Source organism: Thermobia domestica, chromosome 7 (genome assembly GCF_964235325.1).
Source record: "Thermobia domestica chromosome 7, izTheDome1.hap1.1, whole genome shotgun sequence".
NCBI classification, from domain to species: domain Eukaryota; kingdom Metazoa; phylum Arthropoda; class Insecta; order Zygentoma; family Lepismatidae; genus Thermobia; species Thermobia domestica.
The window spans coordinates 70,861,891-70,885,861 of record NC_137460.1 but is presented as its reverse complement, the minus strand read 5'-3'; the positions used below and the strand labels follow the sequence as shown (position 1 = coordinate 70,885,861).

The window sequence follows — 23,971 nt, the reverse complement described above, 5'->3', positions numbered from 1 at the left end:
CATTCCGTTCAGTACCGAGACTACATGGGATGGGTAGAGGGGTGGACTAAATGGGTCCATCTTATTTGAAAATCCATCTGAGTTTTGCGCTTTTATTGGGTGAATTAGATATTTTCACATATTATTAAGATGCACACTATTACGTACAACACTTAAGTACTAAGACCATTATTAAATTCTGAATTTATTAAATGAATGAAAAACATTCTCACTTGTCAATTACAGCATAAAGTAATGTATGCATTATAGTTATATTTGAAATAACATACAGATCTTACCTTAACCCTCCCCGCTAGTCTAGTAGCTAGTGGGTACGTTTTTGGTTCACGGGGTTCCGGGTCCGATTTGCGGCGAGAGAACCTATTGAATGCATTATAGTGATTCGGGTTTTCCACAAACTTCAGGTTCACGTCTCATATAGCCTCAGTACTGAAGAGGAACTTCTAACAAACAAACACAACTTTACATTAAAAATATATATATATATATATGAAAAGCAATGAGTAATAATAAAATTACGAAAACACAGCGGTTTAGAATGTAGGAATTATCGATCTGGACTGTTGTTAGCACAAAGCTACACCTGAGAATGTTTCTTTATGTGCACTTATTTTGGAACGGGAAACAACGAGGGACATGCGATGCCTGAGGACCGAAATTCGAACCTAGCTTCACGCGAAAATATCTGACAAATTTGAAGCATTTCTGTCGCAAGGTTAGTCCTTCAACCGTGAAAATTTACGTATATTAATTTTGAAGTGAGTGACATGTAACGAAATGGGATTTGTGTGTGTCAAAATTTATATGATATATAAGTGTTCATTTCAGCGAGCGTAAAAAAGAAGGCATGCGAGTGAGACTTAAAACTGGAATTCTGCATGTATATTGTTCTTTACACGTGTTACTCTGGAAAGATTCGACACTATTAAAAAATATCTGACAAAAGCACAAAATATATTTATATACAACCTTTGTGTACCAGTTTCGGCTATGTAACATCGCCTTCATCAGACACAATATCTTATACACTTAGTGCTTGGGTCAGTTCTGTTTTATTAATAGCATCAAATTCAACACAGTACAATGCAAAAACACCTTCCGCCTGGAAAAGTTTACAGATATACATACCGCATGTTAGCGCGCGAATCAAAAGGGGTTATTACATAAATAGGGTACTCAAAATTCAAATCCAGCAACATCACGCAAAGCCCGTTTGACTGATTGTTTTCGTCACGTATTCGATTACTTTTTCTCCTGGGAAACTTGCAAGAAATATATAGCAAAAGTTGCAAAGTGTAAAAGTTATAAATAAATAAATAAAATAATAACTCGTTCCTACTCCTTGATGGTCAAAACCCAGTAACGGGACGAATTGATTTGTGAATCCAGTACGAAGACCCAGCAGGGGTTAGACTGTATGAATATCCCAGTTTTCCTTGGGACTGACGAGCTTATCTGCATCTACCTATTATCATAGGTGGAAGGGGAAAAAAAATAGTGTGTCGCAGATTTTGTACATGACTAGCATGTTGAAATTACAACGTTTAAATCGTAGAGCGAGAATACCAAACTATATGCCATGTTTTTATATTGCACACATAATTTTTACTGTGCAGACTCGCTACTGACATCTCCATTAAATCATAACCATTCATTCATTCATTTTCACTATGTGCCATTTGGTCAATTGGTTCTGAGCTTTATATTCGTTTCAGCACGCATCTAATATTCCTATATGAGAAAATAACTAAGTTACGTATGTTAAATTATGTTGTTTACTAATTAGCTTACGTTGTATGTTAGATTAGATTGATTAATTTGCTGTTAATATCGTGTGAAAGTAAGAACTGCTGGCATAGATGTTGAAGATATTAACTATTCAGTTCAGTGACATAATTATAGCTCGGGGCTAGATGAGTTTATTAATATTTGTGCTTCCTGCAGCTTCAATATTTTTAGTTTACTTATTTTTTCCTATATTTCTTTAATTACTCTTAGTACATTATTTTTTATTTCTCAATTACTAATCACTTATTAATTAATCATTAATTATTTATATATTATTTATTGTAACGTCCAAATTTAAGCGTTTTGTTTACACGATATTAAAAAAATAAGAAGTAGTTATGTGTCTTCATATACTATTTGATACTCAAAATTCTGGATACGATTGCTGCATTAGCGTTGTTACACATATGTCATGCAATACAAAGTGTTGTGCTTCCATAACCAAATTGCCTTTCATAACTATAAAACCTGAAATGAAATCCATCAATATAAATCTTGAAAAATCATGCAGACTCCAACATTAAGCTTTAGGAAATTCAGATTTAGTTACTCATTTTAGGACAGAGCCCAAGGAAATAGAATGTATATAAAATCGATCATTTCATTTTATTCTTTTAGAATTTTATTTAAAATCAATCAGCAAATCGTTTCAACTTCATTCTCTTACATCCGGGGAGGGGAGGAGGAGGGCATTTACTGTGGTAGGCAAATCCTGCCAGGTTGAAAACCTATAGAAACATTTTTTTTCCACTTTTTCCAACCATACCGAATATAAAGCTTTTACTAGAATGATATCTTTCCTTCAGTTTTTCAGCTCTGTGATTTAGTTCAAAGTAACAAGGTTTAGTATACTTCTTGATTAATAATTTTTGTGGTGGACAAACGCCGTGTGCGTGGGTTTTCTCGGGGTTCTCCCGTTTCCTCCCACTTTCTTCATTGCACCATATTTCATTCATTACTCATCATCACCGTCTCCTTTAGCCTAACCGGCATAACCGTGGGAAGTAAAACTCAGAAATTTCATTTCATTTCATTTTGATTAATAATTAATTTATACAGAAGTCGTCGATTCAAGCTTGTAGTCTATTTATTATTTTTTTCTTCTTCATCTTTTCTTATGTCACCTGGACGGCAGCAAAATCGGTTTGCATCGCCATTAGCTGTTAACGGTTCTCCGGTGCAGATTCAGAATATATCGGCCATTGCTAAAAAAAATTAAATGAAGAAAATTAACAAGCGAAACGTAACTGCGCAGATCCCGAATACATTAGCCATTCAACGAAACTAAATGAAATTGAAAGACTGTGATGTTCAAGCGGGAGCTGCAGTGGAACTGATGTGGCCAACACAAGTTTCACTACATTCTCAAACGAAAACAGTTTGCTTGTTTTTATTATTTTTGAAAACAGTTTGATCTTTAGCCATCAAAAGTTTAAAAGTACTAAGTTCTCGCGCACGGTGACAAGGTGCTGAATAAACTTTTTATTTTTTGCAAAATAATATACTGGTTTCGATGTTCAAGTGTTCAACAGTCCTCTCCGCTGCCCTAATGGCTAGTACGCCTTTGGTGCAAGTGATCCTGGGTTTGATTTCCGGTGGGAATGCACTGAAATTTAAACGCATTAGGGTAGTTTGGATTTCACCTTAAATTGTAGGTTCTCGTTTCACATAACTTCGGTACTAAAAAAAATAAAAGGATGCTACACTTCAATAAATAAATAAATTCTCAGCTCAGAGTACAGCAGGTCAAATGCAATGTCCTATGACAGATATGAATGTGTAGAGGAAAGTAGCATGGCTTTGGAGATCTTGAAGGCAGAGAACGTTCGGAGGAAGTGGAGTTGCTATCAACAGTTCAACTGATTTTGAAAGTATTTTAATAATGTTATTGTCAATGTTCTCTTTTTGAATATTAGGTAGTTATTATTTAATTGGTTGTAAAAATAAATAATACAGAATAAATAAATAAATAAATAAATAAATAAATAAATAAATAAACGAAGAAACGCTGAATACCAGAGATACAGACTTTACACAGCACAGCTAAACAGCTTGATGTAGTCTTGATCTATAAATGAAAAGAAAATTTTGTAAATGATAACAATGATGTTATTTTCATATAGGGTGAATGCGCCTATTCTCGTCATACCCCCAATGGTCGTCATGGCCAAATTAATTCGTTCATAAGATGGCGTAAGTCATGGTTATACGAATACAAGCTAGCTAATCTCTAACGTCTATGGCTTTAGTTTTTAGCCCGCCTTGCGTTAACACCGAGTCGGGCGTCTTTTGTTTTCTGTTTTCAGTTGAAGTGCAAAGGCTGTTGTTTTGCGTGCTAATTGCAGTTTTTGGAAAATTAAAAAACTTGTTGCTGCTGGTTGAAAAACAGCAGAGGACGGCGCAGTTGAAGTTCTAAAAGGTAAGATAATTATTTATTTTTATCAACCTAAGTCTCTTTTAAATGTTTACCTTGCAATTGTCTTTGAAATTCATATTTGAACAAAAAAACAGTGGGGTGACGACTATAGGTTTAAGAAAATTTGTGATCTTCCTTACTTCGTCAGATATGCCGAAGACTGGGTTTTTTTAACGAACATATTAATAGAAGCTTCAAAATCATTTTAAATTTTTTGTTGGGGTGAAAGGTATCAGCTACAAAATTTTGGCGCCAATATCTTGTATCCTTCCAAAGGGCGTCATAGGGGTGACGAACACTGGTTGATTGGTTGACGACTACAGGGTAATTAGGAATAATTTATTTCTTTTGGATAATTTTGCCTTCTTTCCTCTCCGGGGTGACTAAACTATAGAAGTTTCATATCTGTAACTGATTTTCAAATGTATAAATTTAAAATTGTCTTATAACGAGATAATATTTTAAGAAAAGCAAATTAACTTTCATTTTGCCATGTTTTCATTAGTACCAGAATTTTGAATTTAACTATCGTTTTATTTAAAGATCTTACCTCGCTTATTTATGAGCTATTGGCAGGTGGTGAAACGTCTTAGAACCTGACTTTTTCTTACCTACGATATTAATATTCTTTTTTCTATATTTTCAGGTGCTGTAACTATGAACGAAAATACCAAAAGACGGAAGATTTTACAATATTCTGAAGATGCGATGCACAAAGCCATTTCTGAAGTACGGTCAAAGTCTATGAGTATCAAGAAGGCTGCTGCAATTTTTGGTGTTCCTCGAATGAGGTTATCAGATAAAGTTAGTGGAAAAGTGCCTGAACAAAGAAAAATGGGACCAAAAACTGTACTCTCACCACACGAAGAGGTCATTGTTGTTAAATTGTTGGTAGATCTTGCAAAGAAAGGATTTCCAAGGAAAAAGCACGATCTCCTGGATACCATGCAGAAAATAATTAAATCAGATGGCCGGAAGTCACCTTTTGCAGAGGGGAGACCTGGTGAAAAATGCTACAAAGTAAGTAATGCCAGGTTTTATTTCTATTCTTGGTTAACTAATTGCAAATCTGATGAAATTTCCAAACTTAATGCTGCTCACTTTATTAGTAAACAGTATGACTGGCAGAAGCTTAATCCAAATCGAACAGTGACCAAAGCAGATTTTGCACCAATTCTAGTGGACGTTGTAAAAACCAAAGCCACACCGGAGACGATAAAGAATAGCTTTCGGGTGTGTGGACTTGCCCATTTAAATGTAGATGCAGTTGTTATTCGAAATGTTTGGATCACCACACACGGGGAGAAACTATCGAACATCAAAGCACCATCTCAAAGAAATATAGTATCGAAGAATATCACATGGCTCTTAATGTTTTACACAATGAAATCGGTCATGATACAGTTGTTAAATTCAACGACGTCTTGGGAGGAAAATCTACTATCGACCCTGAAGACCAAAATCTCTACAATATCTGGGAATCAATTAAGAAGAAAGCAGAAATAAGCGATCATCTGCTCAAAGATTCTGTGTCTGCGAGTGTGGGAAGTGAGCCAATATTAACTAAACCGTCGCAAACTCCCGTGAAGGAAGGCAGTTCTAATGGAGATTCTCTTGTCAAATCACAAGTCGCTGTTCCTTCTCCGTTTAAGAAACATCTCTGGTGGCCAAGAGAGGTGGAACGCAAGAAAATCAGATCAACTCAGAAGTTCCCATCAGCTGTTTCGTCTGGTGAATGGAAGCAATTCTATGAGAATAAGGAAGGTGAGAAGAGAGAAAAAATCTCTCTCTCAAGAAGCAAGAAAACGAAAAAGACTCGAAGCTGAAACAAGAAAGAAAACAACAATTACAAAGCCACGAAATGAATCTCAGTTATGTGCCAAGTGTAATGAGTTAGTAATACTTACTGATAACCCTACATGTATCAAATGCAACAAAATCTTTCACGCTAATTGTATTAGCAAATCACACAAAACATTTTTCCCGGGTGTGGATGATTCTGATTCAGATGTGGAATTCATGTGCGAAAATTGTTTCTATGTGCGTGATAGTGATGATGATATTGACCGTCTTTTACATGCTAGCCACTCATCTTAAGCGTTAATACTTGCATAAGCTTGAACTATAAGAATTTGTAAGAGTGACGAACACTGGAAGTTTAAGGTGACAACTGAGAATTTTTGTGACGACTATAGGCATTTTTCGCATGTTCGGATTGTTTTAATTGTAAACTTTGTTCTATGTGTTTTATATCAAAGGTAATGATCCTGTATCACACAATAAGCTACAAATATTAGAACCAATGTACAATTTAAGCATTCACCTGTATCTGTTAAAAGTTATGAAGTAAAAGGCAAAGTTGCAATCAAAAAGTGACGATTATTGGCACATTCACCCTATAAATTCCATTTTAACATTTTTGCCTCAAAGAAAGAGAGAATCTTTAAGAAAAGAAAGAAAGAAAGAAAAAAAGCCAGCTGAGTTAGTTTTTTTCCAGAAACCTTGAACATGAACCTATTGATAATAATCATACCCGGGTTTCCCGCGCCAGTTCATATTTATCAGCAACGGTATATGTATTTCAGTCTGTGTCATGACATGCATTCCAAGATCGATCTCATACCTTTAACTGGCGCCCAACAAAACATCATAGTCACAGTATTGCTTCTGACGTGCATACTCTCAAATCAAATTCCAATAGCGGTTTGCATTCCAGTTTAATAGTAAGTTGAGTTCGTCAGGAACTCACTGATACAAACACACGAAGTTAATCAATTAATCTACCCACCTGGTCCTAAAAACTGACATCCCCGTGCCCTTACCGCCGCCCATAGGTTAGCTGACAACTGCTGTGGATTTTGGTGTTGCAGTATTAATTCTGTAACTGTCCGCTCTCCTAAAGAACGAGCCGCTCGCATTGCACGAGAACGCCCCTCTTCTTCCATCAGCTGGCAGTTGATGAGCGTCACTAGCTTGCGTTGCATGGGACGGGAAAGAACACTGATTCCGCCACTCCCGTTCCCTGTAAAACAAAAGGTAAATTTTTACTCTGGAAAATTGATAACCATAATTAATAACATTATTTCTATTAATTAAAAATTTAAAATTATACTCACTAAAACGGCCAATCGACACTGTTTCAATGACGCATTGTCATCTTCCTTCATATAGTATTTTTTTTTTTTAAATTATACTCCTTGCAGAGCTACATAAGCATTTTGATAAGTTTTCTTTATTGTAGAGACAATTCTAAAGTACCCTAAATCACCGCTATAAAAATTCCTTATCGTAAACTACTACTTCCTCTTCTACAGTTTTTCCAAAAACACGTAAACAACCAACCACAGTGTTAATAAATATTGGTATTACTTAAAACATAGTATACTTTTTCCCAAATATTTTGCGAACTTTAGATGTTTTGAGATTCTTATTCTACGGGGGTGCCTGCTAGTTAAATTCTCCTGAATAACCACTTAACGTATTGATTTGAGTGTTTTTCTAAAAACGCATGCATAAAAAATAAGACAATGGGTTATTCGAATCTAATGTCATTTGAGTGCTATATTGACTAATATTTTCAATTTTTAATTATTAAGTAGTCATTTCAGCTAGTTAATAAAGATCCGTAATTGAATGATTTCACACTCGCACATGCAAATGAAAGAACAGTACTTGAACATTGTATCAACTTTCTAATGACGATCTTCAAACCTACCTTAAACAGCACATGTCAAAGACAAAATTATATATATAAAACGGATATAAAATTATAGTCATTTGTATTAGTCGGAAAACCCTCCGCCTAGATTGGATTTCAGCAGTGTATAATAAGCAGCGAGGAGGTCGAGGTGGGAAGTGACTGTACTTGATTTGGGTGGGTACAAACAAGCTGACGCAGTTTTGCGAAACAAAGTTAGTTTTCTTTTTTCAAGAACAACTACTAAATATAAATATACCGTATATATTATAAATACTGTATAACAAAGATACGTATTCCTGTTAATAAGAGTATTAAGTGTACATTTTTTTTTCGCCACTGTAACGTTTTATCAGTACCCAATGTAGGTGGCAATTTTTGTGAACAAAATAAGTTTTTCTGCTACTTTTTTCAAAAGTCTTTGATGGTTTACAGAAGTAACTGCAGTAATTTGCAATTGTATTAATTTCAACCCACAAGATACATATACAAATCACTTTGAAATTGACGATTTATGATCTGAGGGGGGAAAATACCGATTATAGGCCGCACCATGATTTTTCAAGTCAAAATTTAGGGGAAAAAGCGCAGCCTATATTCGCGCAAATACGGTATTATTTTATAGAACCATACCTGTTTATCTACAAACAAAATCATTAAGACCAAATTTTACATAAGAACAACTGATTTTCATTTTATAGTGCGAAATTAATAGCGTTCCCATTCTCTTTTCCAAAACAATTTCCAGACGTTTCCAGGACAAATCACCAATTTTCCAGGACTTCGACACAGAAAGGTAAAACAGGATTGCAACTGTAGGTTCAAAACTCGGGAACCTACAGTGAAATGAAAAGTACAGTAGCTTATGCACTGAATATTAATGCAAGTACGTATTAATACACAATAATTAAATACATAAAGCGGAGCGTGATATGCTTTTTTTTTTTCCCTCCCAACTTCCTTTATAGTTACCCGATCCACCTACATCCAACACATGTGTTTTCATTCTTCCTACATGACATTTTAATTGTGCACCGAACAAATTTACAAACAACAAAAATATATTTTTCGTACATGGCATCTTCATTGCATGACAGTGTGACAGATATAATTAAGAAAAAATAATTATATTACAAGTTTTTCAATTTAGTATGGAGTTATGTGATTTCCTCATCTATAGACAATCTCTTTCTTCTTTCGCGACGCTGCTCTACGGATATCATTTGACTTTGTCAATAAAGTAAAGCAATACTTCTGCTCTGCTTCATGTGAAGCTGGTTTGTTTCAGTCTCCAAAGCTTCACTTGTTTCCATCAATTTCCTTTTCTTTCTCTGCAACTGCTGTACATTTTCACTTATCTTTTTTTCTCTTGCTCTGTACTTGATTTTCTCTTTCAATAGTCCTTATTTTCTCCAGCTCTGCCATATAGCGCTGCCCTGCATGGAAGGCATAATGCAACATTTCTAAACCGAACAATGATTTTTCCTTCATATCTTCAACAAGCAGATCTTTATTTATGCTGTAGCCTCGCTCGACAGCACCCTGTCCGAGACAAAACCAGAATCTTCTTTGCGATTAACAATAAATCTATAAATTTTTACGAACCATCCAACAGTTTTATGTAGAAACAATTCAGCTTCTCAGGATCCAACTTATACGCAGCAAGTGCATCTTTAAACTGCTCAGTAAATTTTCCATACAAAACAAACAGCTGATCACATTCTTTGGGTCTAGCCCATTTCTTCTCCAACAGTGACTGAAGGACATCACGAAACTTTATGGATGACTCACTATCTGGATCTAGGCATGTAAGGTCTCTCACAAGCCTATATTTCAGTGGACTCTTCTGTATGAGATACGGCAGCAATTTGCACAGAAATGTCTGGCATTTAACTCTGAACACGAGTTTTTTCCCTTTCAGTAACGTTCTTCTCTTTGCACTACGGAGACCTTGTGAAGTTGCAAATCCCAAGCGCCCATATATCACGACAAACTATTATTCAGCACAAATAAAATTAGCAATCATTTAACATCTTCATTATAATTATGAAAAATCCGACATTCAGTATTTTTGTAAATTTCAAGGACATTTTCAGGATGTTTCCAGGAAAAAATCAATTCAAGGACATTTCCAGGTTTTCCAGGATGAGTGGGAATCCTGAATTAAGACTTTCACACTATTAGAATTGAATACTCAAACTTGAATGAAATGAAATGAAATCTTTCGAGTTTTACGTCCCACGATTATGCCGATTAGGCTAAGGGGGCGGTGATGATGAGTAATGAATGAAATGGTGGAATGAAGAAAGTGGGAGGAAACGGGAGAACCCCGAGAAAACCCACGCACACGGTGTTTGTCCACCACAAAGTTCAATTGGCGAGGGCTGGGATCGAACCCGGGACCCCAAGCACCAGAGGTCCTCTACCACTGAGCCACCGCGGCCCCTACTCAAATTTGAAGTAGTAAGTCTATAACTAGTGGTTGCAACAGAGCGTTAAGATCAGAGATAGAACCTGTTCCTCGGACACTGAATCCATATCAAAAAGACATTACTCGCTATGTCTTATTGTTCTTGTTCAATGGTGATAAAGTTTGAAACCAGTAATGGTTAATTTCAACCACAATTTGAATAGATGGTTAACGGGAAAGATGAAACCTATTCTCGGGCCGCTGAATCAATTGCAAAAACCGGCATCTCGGTATCTATTACCGTTTTCGCTTTATGAAAGTCAGTATTGAAATCGGAAGTAGCAGGAATTTCAACCACTTCTGGTTTTGATAGATTGTTGCAGATTGTGACGATATGCTCTCTTAAGACACTGAATCGATTGCAGAACACCATTTATTGCCACCACTATTACCACTTTTGTTCCATGGCGATAAGTGCTGAAACAGGAAGTAGTAGTAATTTCAGCCACTTCCAGTTTGAATAGAAGGTTAATGAAGAAGCTGGAACTTTTTCTTGGAACAATCAATCGATTGCAGAAATTTCGAACCACTTCCAGTTTTGGTAGAATGTTCGAAATAGTCATGGTACGTTGTCTTGAGACGCTGAATCGTTCGCGAAAAACCGCTTTTCGCTCCAATATGGTTTTCGTTCTATAGCGATAAACGTTGAAACCGGAAATAACTAATTTGAACCACTTCTGGTTTGAACAGGAAATGGAAGCTATTCTTGGGATGCTAAATCGATTACAAAAATCCGCATCTCGATATCTCTTACCGTTTTTCCGACAGACGGACGGGTAATGTCGTTTTATAAAACTTCCGACATTTATGCATAGACTAGTTTTGAAGTTTAATAAGGTACGAACATCAATTTTAAACTCATTTTCACCTACCCAATACTTACTATTTGCGTTTAATGAACAAATGATCATATAAAATAAAATTCAACACACGAACATTTGTGACTTCTATCCGTTATCCCTCATAAAAACGAATATGCTAGCAACAAATTTATTAAATGCAATTCTACGATAGCTGCACATATAAGTAATTTAACTTAAACTTTGATCATACCTGATGAGAAGGGTTTCAGATACAATGCTAGTTCTTCTATACATTTTTTGGCTTGTAAATAGTTCTTTAAGTCGTCTTTGCCAAGATTTTTGATTGTACCATTCAGTTCACTTTCTGGAACACTTGCTCCAACTAACTGTAGTAATGCGAAGTTCACAGGAAGATTTTCAATTTCTGTATTAATGCTCGTCTGAAAAGAATGAAAAAATATAAGTCTTAAACGCATACTTAAGTAACTGGTGATATTTTTTTATCTTCATATATGTATAAAACTAAAGATGAATTTATTTAAGGATATCAGTTGATGCATGTTTATAATAATTTATAAACGCATTCTTCTCTTTACTGCGTCTAATAATTACTGTTACTATTAATTATAATGTTTCAGGGTTTCCTGACACCTTCCTCAGCAGATCGGACAACTCATTCGCAATCCATCTCTCTTCTCATTCTGAACCTAAACTTTATATGTTTCGAACAACACTATAGGAGTTCCCTCGTTGCTAAGCGGTTAGCGCACGCGCCTTTGGCGTGGGAAATACTAGTTCGATTTCCAGCAGGAGCTCTTGTGGTTCAGATTTCATGCTTAGCTGTAGGTCCACGTCTCATATAGCCTCGATGCGAAAGGGATGCTAAAATCAAATCACATCAAAAATAACACTACAACAAGTTAACAAAGTGTTTACACATCAAAATTTAATGCACAATATGCAAAACAGATTTAAGATTATAATAGTACCTTCACAAAGTGCTTCTTAGAAGTGAGCAATGCCTCAATACTTCTACAAACTATCACAAAATTACACAAGTGTTTATAAAAATCTTTTGAGTGAGTTTTTCACAATAACATTTTTGAAAGATGGTAGTGCAAGGAATTTACACTGTCATATTAACAATATAAGGCAAGAGGATATTCTGAGAAGTGAGAGGAATTGCCACTGGACTTGTCCGATCTGCTGAGGAAGGAATCAAACACCGAAACAGTACATTAAATATTAGACGCAATAAATAAAAAAGTACGTTCACAAATTCTTGAAAATTAAATCTATTAATATCCAAGCAATAATACTAATTTTGATATCCCCCACGTCAACACATTTACATGAAATATATAATTAAGAAAAAGAGATTTTTTAAAAAAAAAAAAAATCATGTCCTATGACTGTCTCTTCATGCATACTCACCAACAAGAGAATGTCTGCTACACAATTTCTTTCCTAGAAACACTGCGAAATAACAGAGCTGTAACTTACAGGAAACCAAACTACTCTTTTAATTCAACTAGTAAATTTCCCTATGGTAGACAAAAGTTAAGTTGGTCAAGTGCTATATATGGAGCACTGGACTGTATGGTTCAGAGACTTGGGCATTACAGACGTTAGAGAAGATCAAATGGACAGAGAGAACAACAAACGAAGATGTTTTAAAACGGATAGGAGAGAAAAGGATACTTCTATCCAGTATTCTTCGTATGAAGGCCAATTGGACTGGACACATCTTGCGAAAAAAATTGTTTTCTTCACACCGCCATAGAAGGAAAGCGAGGAATAGGAAGAAGAAGAAAAGAAATGAAAAAAAAAATGAAATCTTTAAGTTTTACGTCCTACGGTTATGCCGGTTAGGCTAAAGGAGACGGTGATGATGAGAGATGAGTGAAATGGTGGAATGAAGAAAGTGGGAGGAAGCGGGAGAACCCGAGAAAACTCACGAGCACGGTGTTTGTCCACCACAAAGTCCACACGGCGCGAGCTGGGATCGAACCAGGGACCCCAGGGAGAAAATATAGGAAGTTAAAAGAGGAAGCTGAAGATCGTGAAACATGGAAGAAACATTTCCAGACCTAAATGTAAAATTGAAAAAAAATCCTCATTAGTCCAAGGACCTGCCGAAAGGCAGAATACTTTAATAATAATAATAATAATAATAATAATAATAATAATAATAATAATAATAATAATAATAATAAACAAAATTTATCATTCATTACTTTTATAACAGAAGACCCAAATTCGATTCACGGCGGGAAAGCACCTGGTTCGGATCGCACACTAAGCCGTAGGTCTCATATAGCCTCGCTGCTGAACGGTAAGCATATAATTTACATTATAGCTAATCAACCATCTCTTCATTGACTTTGTTATGCCTCAAATTAACGTTTAATAACATTTTTTATTTATATGGTTAGCGTATATCCGGGTTCGATTTCCGGTGGAAGCTCACGTGGTTCGAATCCCACGTTAAGCTATAGGTCTACGTCTGATATAGCCCGGTGCTGAACAGGATGCTAAATTATAAATTAACCAACCATGTATTTTTGTTCTACATATATTTAAAATGTCACTAAGTCCAAATCCCAACTTTAAATCGGTTCATGTAACTGGGGAACCAAAGGACAGCAGTCGCTGCATTTTATATACGTGCCGAGTTCGTCAAGGTCTAAAAACATGTCACGTTTGGTCAAGACTGCATGAATTTCATCGATCGAGTTCGTACCTTCCCTCTGACTTCTTTCCTTTAAAAAAAATATGTATTAAGAAACTGTTCTCAATCTAAACTTATTGATAAAAGTGTTTGTACAGGCAGATACAAAACTTTACTGATAGAAAACGCGTAACACGTTACGATGTTTCTGTTTCTTTCTTCCCAAACAGCCCACTCAAAATGATCTGTCTAGAAATTATTAACAAAAAAGTATTTCAATGTGAATGCCTTTTTGTTACTGCTCAGCGGAAGTGCTTATAGTTTACTTTCTTCTCTAGCCTTCCCCGCTGGTCTAGTGGCTAGCGCGCGTGCCCCTAATGCATGCGGTCTTGGGTTCAATTCCCGATGACAGAGCATTGAAACTTGAAGTATTACGTTGGAACGAATTCCACCTTAAACAATAGATGCACATCATATTGTCTCACAACTGAAAAGGGACGCTAAACTTCAAGAAACATACATTCTGTTGTGTGACTACAGTTGCTAACTTTCCCGTACGTACCGGAACTTTCATTGACACAATTGGAAAACTTGTCATACATCCCATCTCCCGATCTAATTTCATTCAGCTCATTCCTCGTGTATTATTATTATTATTAATAATAATAATAATAATAATAATAATAATAATAATAATAATAATACGTTATTTAAGTCTGCCATGTATTTTTTGAAGAAATTGGTTGTGTTAATCCTGACAATAGAAATATATTTTAATATTAATATCATAAAGGTATGCTGTTGCCTATCGATTCCAATGTGAGTATATATCGATAGCGCATTAAAACTGTTATTGTAGATTATATAAAGAAAAATCTCGAAGTTCAGGTTGGTGCCAAAGGTGTAAACAAGTACAGCTTTAAATTTTTAAAAAATCTGTATTTTCCAATCCTTTTATAGCTGTTTTGTGTAACAAAATGTTTAAAATCTAAGTTTATTATTATTATTTATTAACTGATAACAGCAGTAAGGTCATAACAGTGTTCCTTATTTTTACCTAAGGAAAAAAAAAAAAAACTTGGCAATCCTATATCTGAGAATACTTCTATTATTTTCTGATACGTAATCTATGTATAAAACAAAAGATAGCAGACATTCATGAATAAAATCATTCTAAGTTTCTCCAGCTTTCTAAAAGTACTGGAGAGCTTTGAGAAAAGCCTTCGGGTCCCATCCTAAACGAAGGGAAAACAGCAATCTACACTTCCTCGCGAGAGAAAGCGGGCAACGTCTTTGGCGGCTAACATAGGTGGGGACCGACCGACTCCCGGGATAAGGAGTCAGCTTCTACCAAGTGCCAACGGCTTTCTTGGAGGGCGGATGAGCAAGTGGAGGTCAGGGCACCTTCTTGTCCTTAGGAGGGGAAGCTGTCCTAAAAGGCGGATGACCCACTAGATGGTCAACGGCATGGAGATGTGGAAAGGAAATGGGAATACTATCACATTATATTTTTTCCAGAAGGGACGAAGGAGGAAAATAAATAAACATGATGTTTCTTCCTGAGGTAAAAAATTCCGGAAGTAAAATAGTCTTCCGTTCGGATCTCCGGGTGGGACTACTCCGGGAAGAATCATCAGAGGAGAAAATAATAACTTTCATTTCAGCATAGGAACCTGGAACGTACGAACTCTACGACGTGAGGGAAAACTTGAAAATTTAAAAGTGGAAATGGACAAATGTAAAGTGGGCATAGTGGGCTTGGGTGAAGTGAGATGGCCAGGGAAAGATGAGATAGTATCGGGAAATTACAGAATATACTATTCGGGTGGCGATAAGGCCGAGAATTGTGTCGCGATAGCAATGAAGAACGAAGTAGCAACAAGTGTAACCAAATTGGAATACTGCAGTGACCGCTTGATGTTTGTAAAACTGTATGCAAAACCAGTGGATATTGTGATAATACAAGTGTATATGCCACCAACCGACCATGATGATAATGAAGTAGAAGTAATGTATGATCAGATCAGTGACATATTGCATCAGGAAGGAAGAGGTAAGGTCAAAGCCATAGTAATGGGAGACTTCAACAGCGTAGTAGGAGAAGGAGCTGCGAATAAGATAGTGGGACCATTTGGACTAGGTAGAAGAAACGAATGAGGTCAAATGCTTATCGATTTCTGTAGGCAACATGATCTGGTGGTGATGAACACGAGGTTTAAGAAAAGAAAAGCCAAGCTGTACACGTGGAAAAGTTCACGAGATATGAAACGCTACCAATCGATTATATTCTTGTGAAGCAACGTTTCAGCAATAGTGTACGAGCCGTAAAGACATTGCCAGGAGCGGACATTGATTCGGATCACAATTTACTGGTGGCGAAAATGCAAACCTGGTTAAAGGCGATCAAGAAAAATGGGAGGAGAAATCGAAAATTGAACTTAGAGCAACTAAGAAATATCGACGATGATGTGAAAGAAGAGATTGTATAAAAATTCTGTGCAATGGGAGATATGGTTGACAATATAGAGAATAGTTGGGAGAAAGTTAAACAGATTCTACTTGACACACTCCACTAACATTGGTAGGATGGAAAGAGCACCGAGAAAACCATGGATAACTGAAGCAATGCTTTCTGATATAATTCTCAACGCAGAAGGAGAATTGAAGATGAAGATGGAGGAACGCAGAAGGGCAAAAAACACGAACATCAATAAATACAGAAGGCTGAATAATGAATTGAGAAGAGAAACGGACAAAGCCACAGAAATGTACATGGACCGGATATGTGAAGAAATAATGGAACTTCAACGGCGCGGCAGATATGATATACCAGAAAGCACAAGAATTAGGAGGGAGAGCTAACAAAAGTATACGAACGTTCGGCATCGAATATCAACAAGGTAATGTAACCACTGACCATCAAAGAATCCTTAGAATTTGGGAGGAATACATAAAAGACCTGTATGATCGGAAGAACCGCCCCAAAGATATTGCGATCGAAGCAGAGGAATGGGTGGATGATGAAAAAGGACCCAGTATACTGAAAAGTGAAGTAGTACAAGCAGTCAAAGACATGCGAAGGAGAAAGGCCACTGGAGATGATGACATACCAGTAGATTTGCTCAAGGAATTAGGAGACAATGCAATGAAAGTACTGACCTCACTTATTAACAAGATCTACCTGAGTGGAGAATGGCCAAAGAATTTTCTCGACGTTACAATGATTGCATTGCTTAAGAAAAATCAAGCAAAGAAGTGTAGCGATCACAGAACCAATAGCCTGATTCCCCACACTGGAAAAATCATTGCACGCATACTGAACAGGTGGCTGGAAAACAAGATAGATGAGAGGTTAGAAGAAAATCAATTTGGATTCCTAAAAGGAAAAGGCACCAGAGATGCTATTGGATTAATGAGAATTATATCAGAAAGAATTCTTGACGTAAAGGAAGAGTTGTGTTTGTGCTTCATCGACTGGCGAAAAGCTTTCGACTGAGTCAATTGGACGAAACTTTTGAAAATATTTAAAGAAATCTGAGTCAACTGGAGAGATCGAAGACTCATTCAAAACCTGTACATAGGACAACGAGTGAGGATGTGCTTGAATGAAGGAGAAACCAATAGTGAGGAGATTGGACGAGGAGTCAGACAAGGATGTAGTTTGTCGCCCCAATTATTCAATATTTACAGTGAATGCTTATGAAGGAAGTATTAATGGGAACTGGAGACTTCAAGATTGAAGGACAGATCATTAACAAGATCAGGTATGCAGATGATACGGTTATAATAGCTAAAACTGAAGGAGGACTACAGGAGATGATTGACAAAATAGTTAACACTGGAAAACTGTATGGAATGGAAATTAACATCGAAAGTCGAAAGTCATGAGAATATCCCGTGGAAAAGCCCTTACGGATCAGAGTAGAACAAAGAGAACTTGAAGAGGTCGATAATTTCAAGTATCTTTTTTTTTTTTTTTTTTGTTTTTGTTTTTTTGTTTTAAACGAGAGACGCTTACTGCACCAAAGAATTGCCATAGCTAAAGAAGCATTCGACAAGAAAAGATCACTCTTAACTAGTAGGCTCAATATTGGACATAAGACGAAGTTGATCAAGTGTTATACATGGAGCATTGGAGTGTATGGTTCAGAGACTTGGACATTACGGAAGTTAGAAAAGAAATATTTGGAGAGCTTAGATATGTGGTGTTGGAGGAAGATGGAGAAGATAAAATGGACACAGAGAGCAACAAACGAAGATGTTTTAAAACGGATAGGAGAGAAGAGGACACTTCTAGCCACCATTCTTCGTAGAAAAGCCAATTGGATTGGACATATCTTGAGAAGAAAATGTCTTCTTCACACCGTCATAGAGGGAAAGATAGAAGGGAAGCGAGGAATAGGAAGAACACAGCTGATCGATGATTTGAAAGATAGGAAAAAATATTGGGAGTTAAAAGAGGAAGCTGAAGATCGACAAAAGTGGAAGAAACATTTCCAGGCCCAAATCTAAAATTAAAATACCCATTAGTCCCAGGACCTGCCGAAAGGCAGAATACCTAATAATAATAATAATAATAATAATAATAATAATAATAATAATAATAATAATAATAATAATAATAATAATAATAATAATAATAATAATAATAATAAGTTTCTCCAGAGTATTTTTGTTTATAGTACGTGCTCTTTATTGTTTCTTTCTATATTTCAATAGGTCATACAGAGATTTCTTTTCTCTCATCACATATAATTCGCATGTAAATATTTTGTTAAATAATTTTCACAGTTCTGAACAAGTATCGTGCAGCTCGCTTAGCATGAATTTGTTTGATTGCTACTTGACGCCAATCGGTACATTAATTATAAGGAAGGAAGAAACAAGAAAAATCAAAGAAAGACAACTAAACGTACTGATCTATTTAACCCTCTATGAAAGCAAGAAACTGGACGCTCTAAAAGGCATTCAAAGCCTATTATTGAGCAGTGAATGATTTATTTGATAAATTAAACGCAAATGAATGTTATGAATCACACCAATTCTCTCCGTCCACATGCTATTTATATACTACACCTATCCTTGACGAAACGATTGGCTATATAAAATACGTCTCTGCAATCAAGTCTCGAAGCAGTGGGAATATTTATTGAGGAAAATCGACTAACTTCAGCAACAATCAAAGACGACCAAGCAGAGACGTTACTGGAAAAGGGATAATCGAACAGAATTTCAGGTACTGATCAAACACAGGGTCCATTTAATATTTATAAATGAACCCTAATTTACTTATTCGAGATACATTCAAGTTATTTTATTTATTTATTTTTGCTGTGAATTGATAAAAGAATGGATGTCATTTTTAAATACCAAACTCTCTTTGTGAATCTGTTATAGAAGACAGCTCTCGTAGTTTCTACCGCCGCTGAAGTACTACAAATGACCGACGTCCAGTGTGCAAGAACAACGTGTGATAGTTTGATTTCTTCACCTATGTGTAGCACCTATCGATATTTATCGACAACTCTGTGAGACGTGTGATGAAGGTTTAATGGGTGTGAAAAGTATGCATTTGTGGTTGTCGAAGTTTAAAGAAGTCGAATGTCGTGTGGTAACAAACCCAACCAACGTCAACCACAAACAAGCCGAACCGACAACATGATTACGTGAGTCGAAGAAGATGTTATGGAGAACTGTCGATTAGGTGTGTGAGATATCGTCTTTAGATCTGCATTTCCATAGGATCTGTTGAGACCATTCTGCATTATGACCTGACAATTCGAATGAAAAGTTTATCTCTTCTTTGATATTGCGAATCACCTCACAAAATTTGATAGTGCAATTTTACCACACATTGCATCTATAGATATATAGTCACCTTTAAATTCTCACTAACCGCGCTAGTCGTAAGACAAAATAAATATGTTTCTTTTTGATACATCTATTATGAAGTACCATTTGCGAAATACTACTAAAATTCCTGAACACTATAAATAATACATTTTACACGCGAAAATAAACGTACTTTATACTTGGAAGGAGTGAAGGACGTTCCTGTTAAAATTTCCGAAAGTTTATTCATTTTAGTTGCAACACATACAGCATATATTTGCAATATATACATATATATATATATATATATATTGTAAACTTTCCAGATAAATCACCTGTAATGTAATGTTTCTTAGCCTATATTTCAATTGCTCTAGCGGGCTATTTTAGTCAGATCTGAGAGCTTAAATTATTTTCCTATGTAAATCTTTGTACGTAGTTCTTACGACTGACAGTGGTACGCTGTAAGTTGCTTTTACTATTTTATTGCTATAGCGTCCTTATATGAAGTATCCAAAACCAGTTCTTCATCTTACTAGTTAAGAGCTCTTAACCTACTACAGTGAAACCTGTCTATGTTGACCACCATCGGTTCCATTGAAAAATGGCCAACTTACAGAAAATAAGTATGGTGGTTGTATTTTTAGAATAGAATTTCTAGTAATACTTGATTGTAAAATTTTAATAAGCAATGGCACAAGAGTTACTTTTAAATAATGTATATAGAGTAATCATAACAATATACAGAACTAGAATAAATTACTACAGTATGTTTAATATATGTACTAGTCTAGTACACTGAATTATTCGTATTGAAAACACATTAACACAACCATAAAATAGAAACTGAATGCAGTTTATTGAAATCGATATTGTAGTAGCACACTGAGTTATTCAGATTGAAAATAAGAAAAGCAAAATTATAAATTGAACAATTTATATGCAGTTTATATGACTTTTTTGACAGGGACAAATATTTTCTGTAGATAGCTTTCGAAAAAATAGCAAATCTTTTGTTATACAATTATTATCCATGGTAGTTCTTTCTAAACCTATTTCTTTTATTCTTTTTGGCATATATGCACATTCTAATTTTATAGTTAACTACCTCTTGTTAATGACCTACCCTGCTGTAAATGTTTTCTTCGGAGCAACAGATGTTTTCAGAAGGATGTTAAGGAAAACTACCGGTACTTTTTGACAAGCCGTTGAGTTGAGTTGATTTTGAGTTTAACGTCCCGTTCAGCAGCGAGGCTATATGAGACGTGGACCTACTGATTAACGTGGAATCCGAACCACATGAGCTCTTTTTGACAAGCCGTCACGTGCCAATAGTTGACAAATGACATGGTTAGCTTTAACCTTGAGAATTTTCCAGAATTACTAAAGCTCACCACTGATGAAAAGAGCCGATAAAGCTAATGGTTTGACCAAAACAGAAAGGGTAAACAAATACGTACAACCATTTCCTGAATTCCTATAGGTGCTTTTTCTTATTCACATCTTCCTTCACTACCCCTTTATCAGGGTAGTGTTCTGGCCAATGACCTCCAAGAACAAATCGTGAGAATCCATGCTTCTTGTCTCCAGTCACAAATACAGAACATTTGCCTCTCGTATGGGAATACGAAAGAGTTAAGAAAAATAACAAAACGGTATTTTGTGTGGCCAAGATACGCAAGTAAATTTATTATCATCATAGGGTCAACATTGTTTCAATGTGGCCAACTTCCAAGATAGACAGGTGGCCAACTTACAGAGTAATAAGTAACAAATGTCATATGAGAAAATGCAGGTTCAAGACGAACCAGGCCAAGATAAGCAGGTGGCCAAGTTCACAGGTAGTATATGAATACACTAAATCTGCATTTTCTGCTTTTGTATGAGTCAATGCTATCTTCTTGCACTAATCATTATGTCCATCACCTGATGAACGCTTTAAATTTTGTAGATGCACAGTGTTACAAGGTAACAGTTACTTTATTGACAATAGTATTTGATTTGGCATCAAACTGTACATTTAGAAATTTGAAGCGCTCATCGGTTGGTGAAGATTAATGCAAGGCAGTTGATGAAGATTAATGCATCAAGTAGCTCTTACAAAAGGCAGGTTTAATATATTCATATATTAAGAGGCTAAAAGCTTTTAACTAATAATATAAATAAACTAATTGTGGATACTTCAGATAAGAACGCTATAAGAAATAATTTTTTTTTACAATACCAATATTAGTTGCAATAACTATATAAAGATCTGTATGGGAAAATATTTTAAGCCTTGTACCAAGATGGAGATCCCCCGCTAGAGCAACTGAAATATAGGCTTAAAAACACGCACTGAAGGAACATTACAGGTAAAGTCCATATTATTGTAAACGTGTCCCATACGCTCAATAAATAATTTCAGCCAAAAATTTTCCTGTGGATATGTATTTGGAAATAATAATTGAAATATGCACCACGAAAAAAAATCTATTCCATACTACATGTCACGCAAGAGTGCAATACATCGTCGTGACCAGACTGGAAAAATATCATGATTTAAAAAAATGTTAATTTTTTAAATTTAAATCGATTTTTTTAATTTAAATCAAATCTTTTATCTCGTATAATACAAGTCACAAACTGAAGAAAAAACATTAGGAATTAGTATTAAATGTTAATTATGCCACTTAAGTGGAAGTACTGGGGTTGAATTTTGAATTAATCCCCAATCGTTAATCTATTTCAATCCCAAATAATGTTTCTTAAGCGTAAAGAAAAAAAGTAGAGCAACGTTTATCAACTTTTTCCCACAAAAGTTACTATTTGGCAGAGGTATTTTTTTTTTTTTTTAAACGGAACTAGCCTGCGGCACGAAATACATATAAAATACATAAATTTTCCCTAAAGTTACAAAATCTAAAAATAAATAAATAAATAATTAAAAAGTTTCGGAGAGGGGATCGGACCCCTCTAAATATGCCCCTTTTATCTGGGAACACACAGACTGCACACAAAAGAATTTTCGTTTCAAATATTCATGGTGATTTTCCCTTCGGAATAGTTAATAATTTAAAAACCCTATGTTACGAAGAGAAGAAAGCAGGATTCCTCCATTACCCATTCAATACGAAATTTTTCCTAATCATTCTCTACATGAACACTCGTTTTCATACTGTGCTGTACATACATTTCAGTCTCATTGTATTATAATTATAATCTTCCATAATCAAAATAACAGAACAAAACGGGTTTTACTTATTTCCACTTTAACTTAATTTATTTCGGAATTCGATGTAAATTATCAAGTGATTTAAATCAATCCACTCTGGTCGTGACCTCAATCTTTTCTTAATAAGAGAACAAAGAGTACTGAAAATCGTCTAGTTACTTCCCCCTTAAAAATGAAATGAAATCGATAAGTTTTACGGTTCCATGTTTATGTCTTAATGGGATAAATGAGACGGACGATTAAAAAAAGTGAATGATTTTGAAAGGGACTGACGGAATGAGAATGAGTGAGGACACCGGAGAACCCCAAGAAAACCATGGACATGACATGATATTAGGATTAGGATTAGATTTCTGGGTTTTCAAGATCTACGGCCATCTTAGCCCGTCCGTCGGCGATCACACTATCCGAGGAAAAGGAAGCAAGGAACAGGCCTGGGACCTGTGTTAGGTACCATCCCGGTATTTACCTGGTAGGAATGAGGTAAACCCAGGAAAACCTCACGCAGGATGGCTGGCCTTAAAAGGCTGTTACATTTTTTCGACCGAGGATCTAGACACCTTCTTGTCCTCCACAAATCCACATGGACTGGGATCCAACCATGGACCTCTCTTTCCCCTTAGAAGGGGAACATGTAGATGAAACTGTCAATTTTACACATAAATATGTAACGTTTTTACTCCTTTAAACTTAATCTCCTTAATATAGGATTTTATTCAGAGCCAATTAGTTTGCATTTGCAATCGTCTACTTCACCACTTTTAACCCTTATCCGGGCAACCGGGGCCTCCCAGGCCCAGTAGCTTCATTTTTCTAAAATTTCTCAATAACCATACATATTTCGAAGACATAAAATACTGAATTCTTCTATCTTTCGTCGAAGTTAAAATCATGAACATATCGAGTTGGTAAAGCTAATTATATATATATATATATATATATATATATATATATATATATATATATATATATATATATATATACATACATACATATATTTGAAAATCTTTTCCTGACGTAACCGGGCAACCGGGGCCTAGGAGGCCCCGTATAACTTTAGTGAAATTCCTGTCAAATATT

The 23,971-nt window shown here is 35.6% G+C and overlaps 1 protein-coding gene across 4 annotated transcripts in view; it reads right to left on the bottom strand.

Annotated features, from left to right (window-relative positions):
* roq (RING finger and CCCH-type zinc finger domain-containing protein roquin) overlaps nt 1–23,971 on the bottom strand; it is a 134,173-nt gene that overhangs the window by 93,747 nt on the left and 16,455 nt on the right. For all 4 annotated transcript variants that reach the window (XM_081764831.1, XM_081764833.1, XM_081764834.1 and 1 more), the window contains exons 3-4: nt 11,425–11,614; nt 6,993–7,226 (exon numbers count right to left, since the gene is read on the bottom strand). In XM_081764831.1, coding sequence (XP_081620957.1) covers nt 6,993–7,226; nt 11,425–11,614 — 424 coding nt within the window. The remainder of the gene's footprint in view (nt 1–6,992; nt 7,227–11,424; nt 11,615–23,971) is intronic.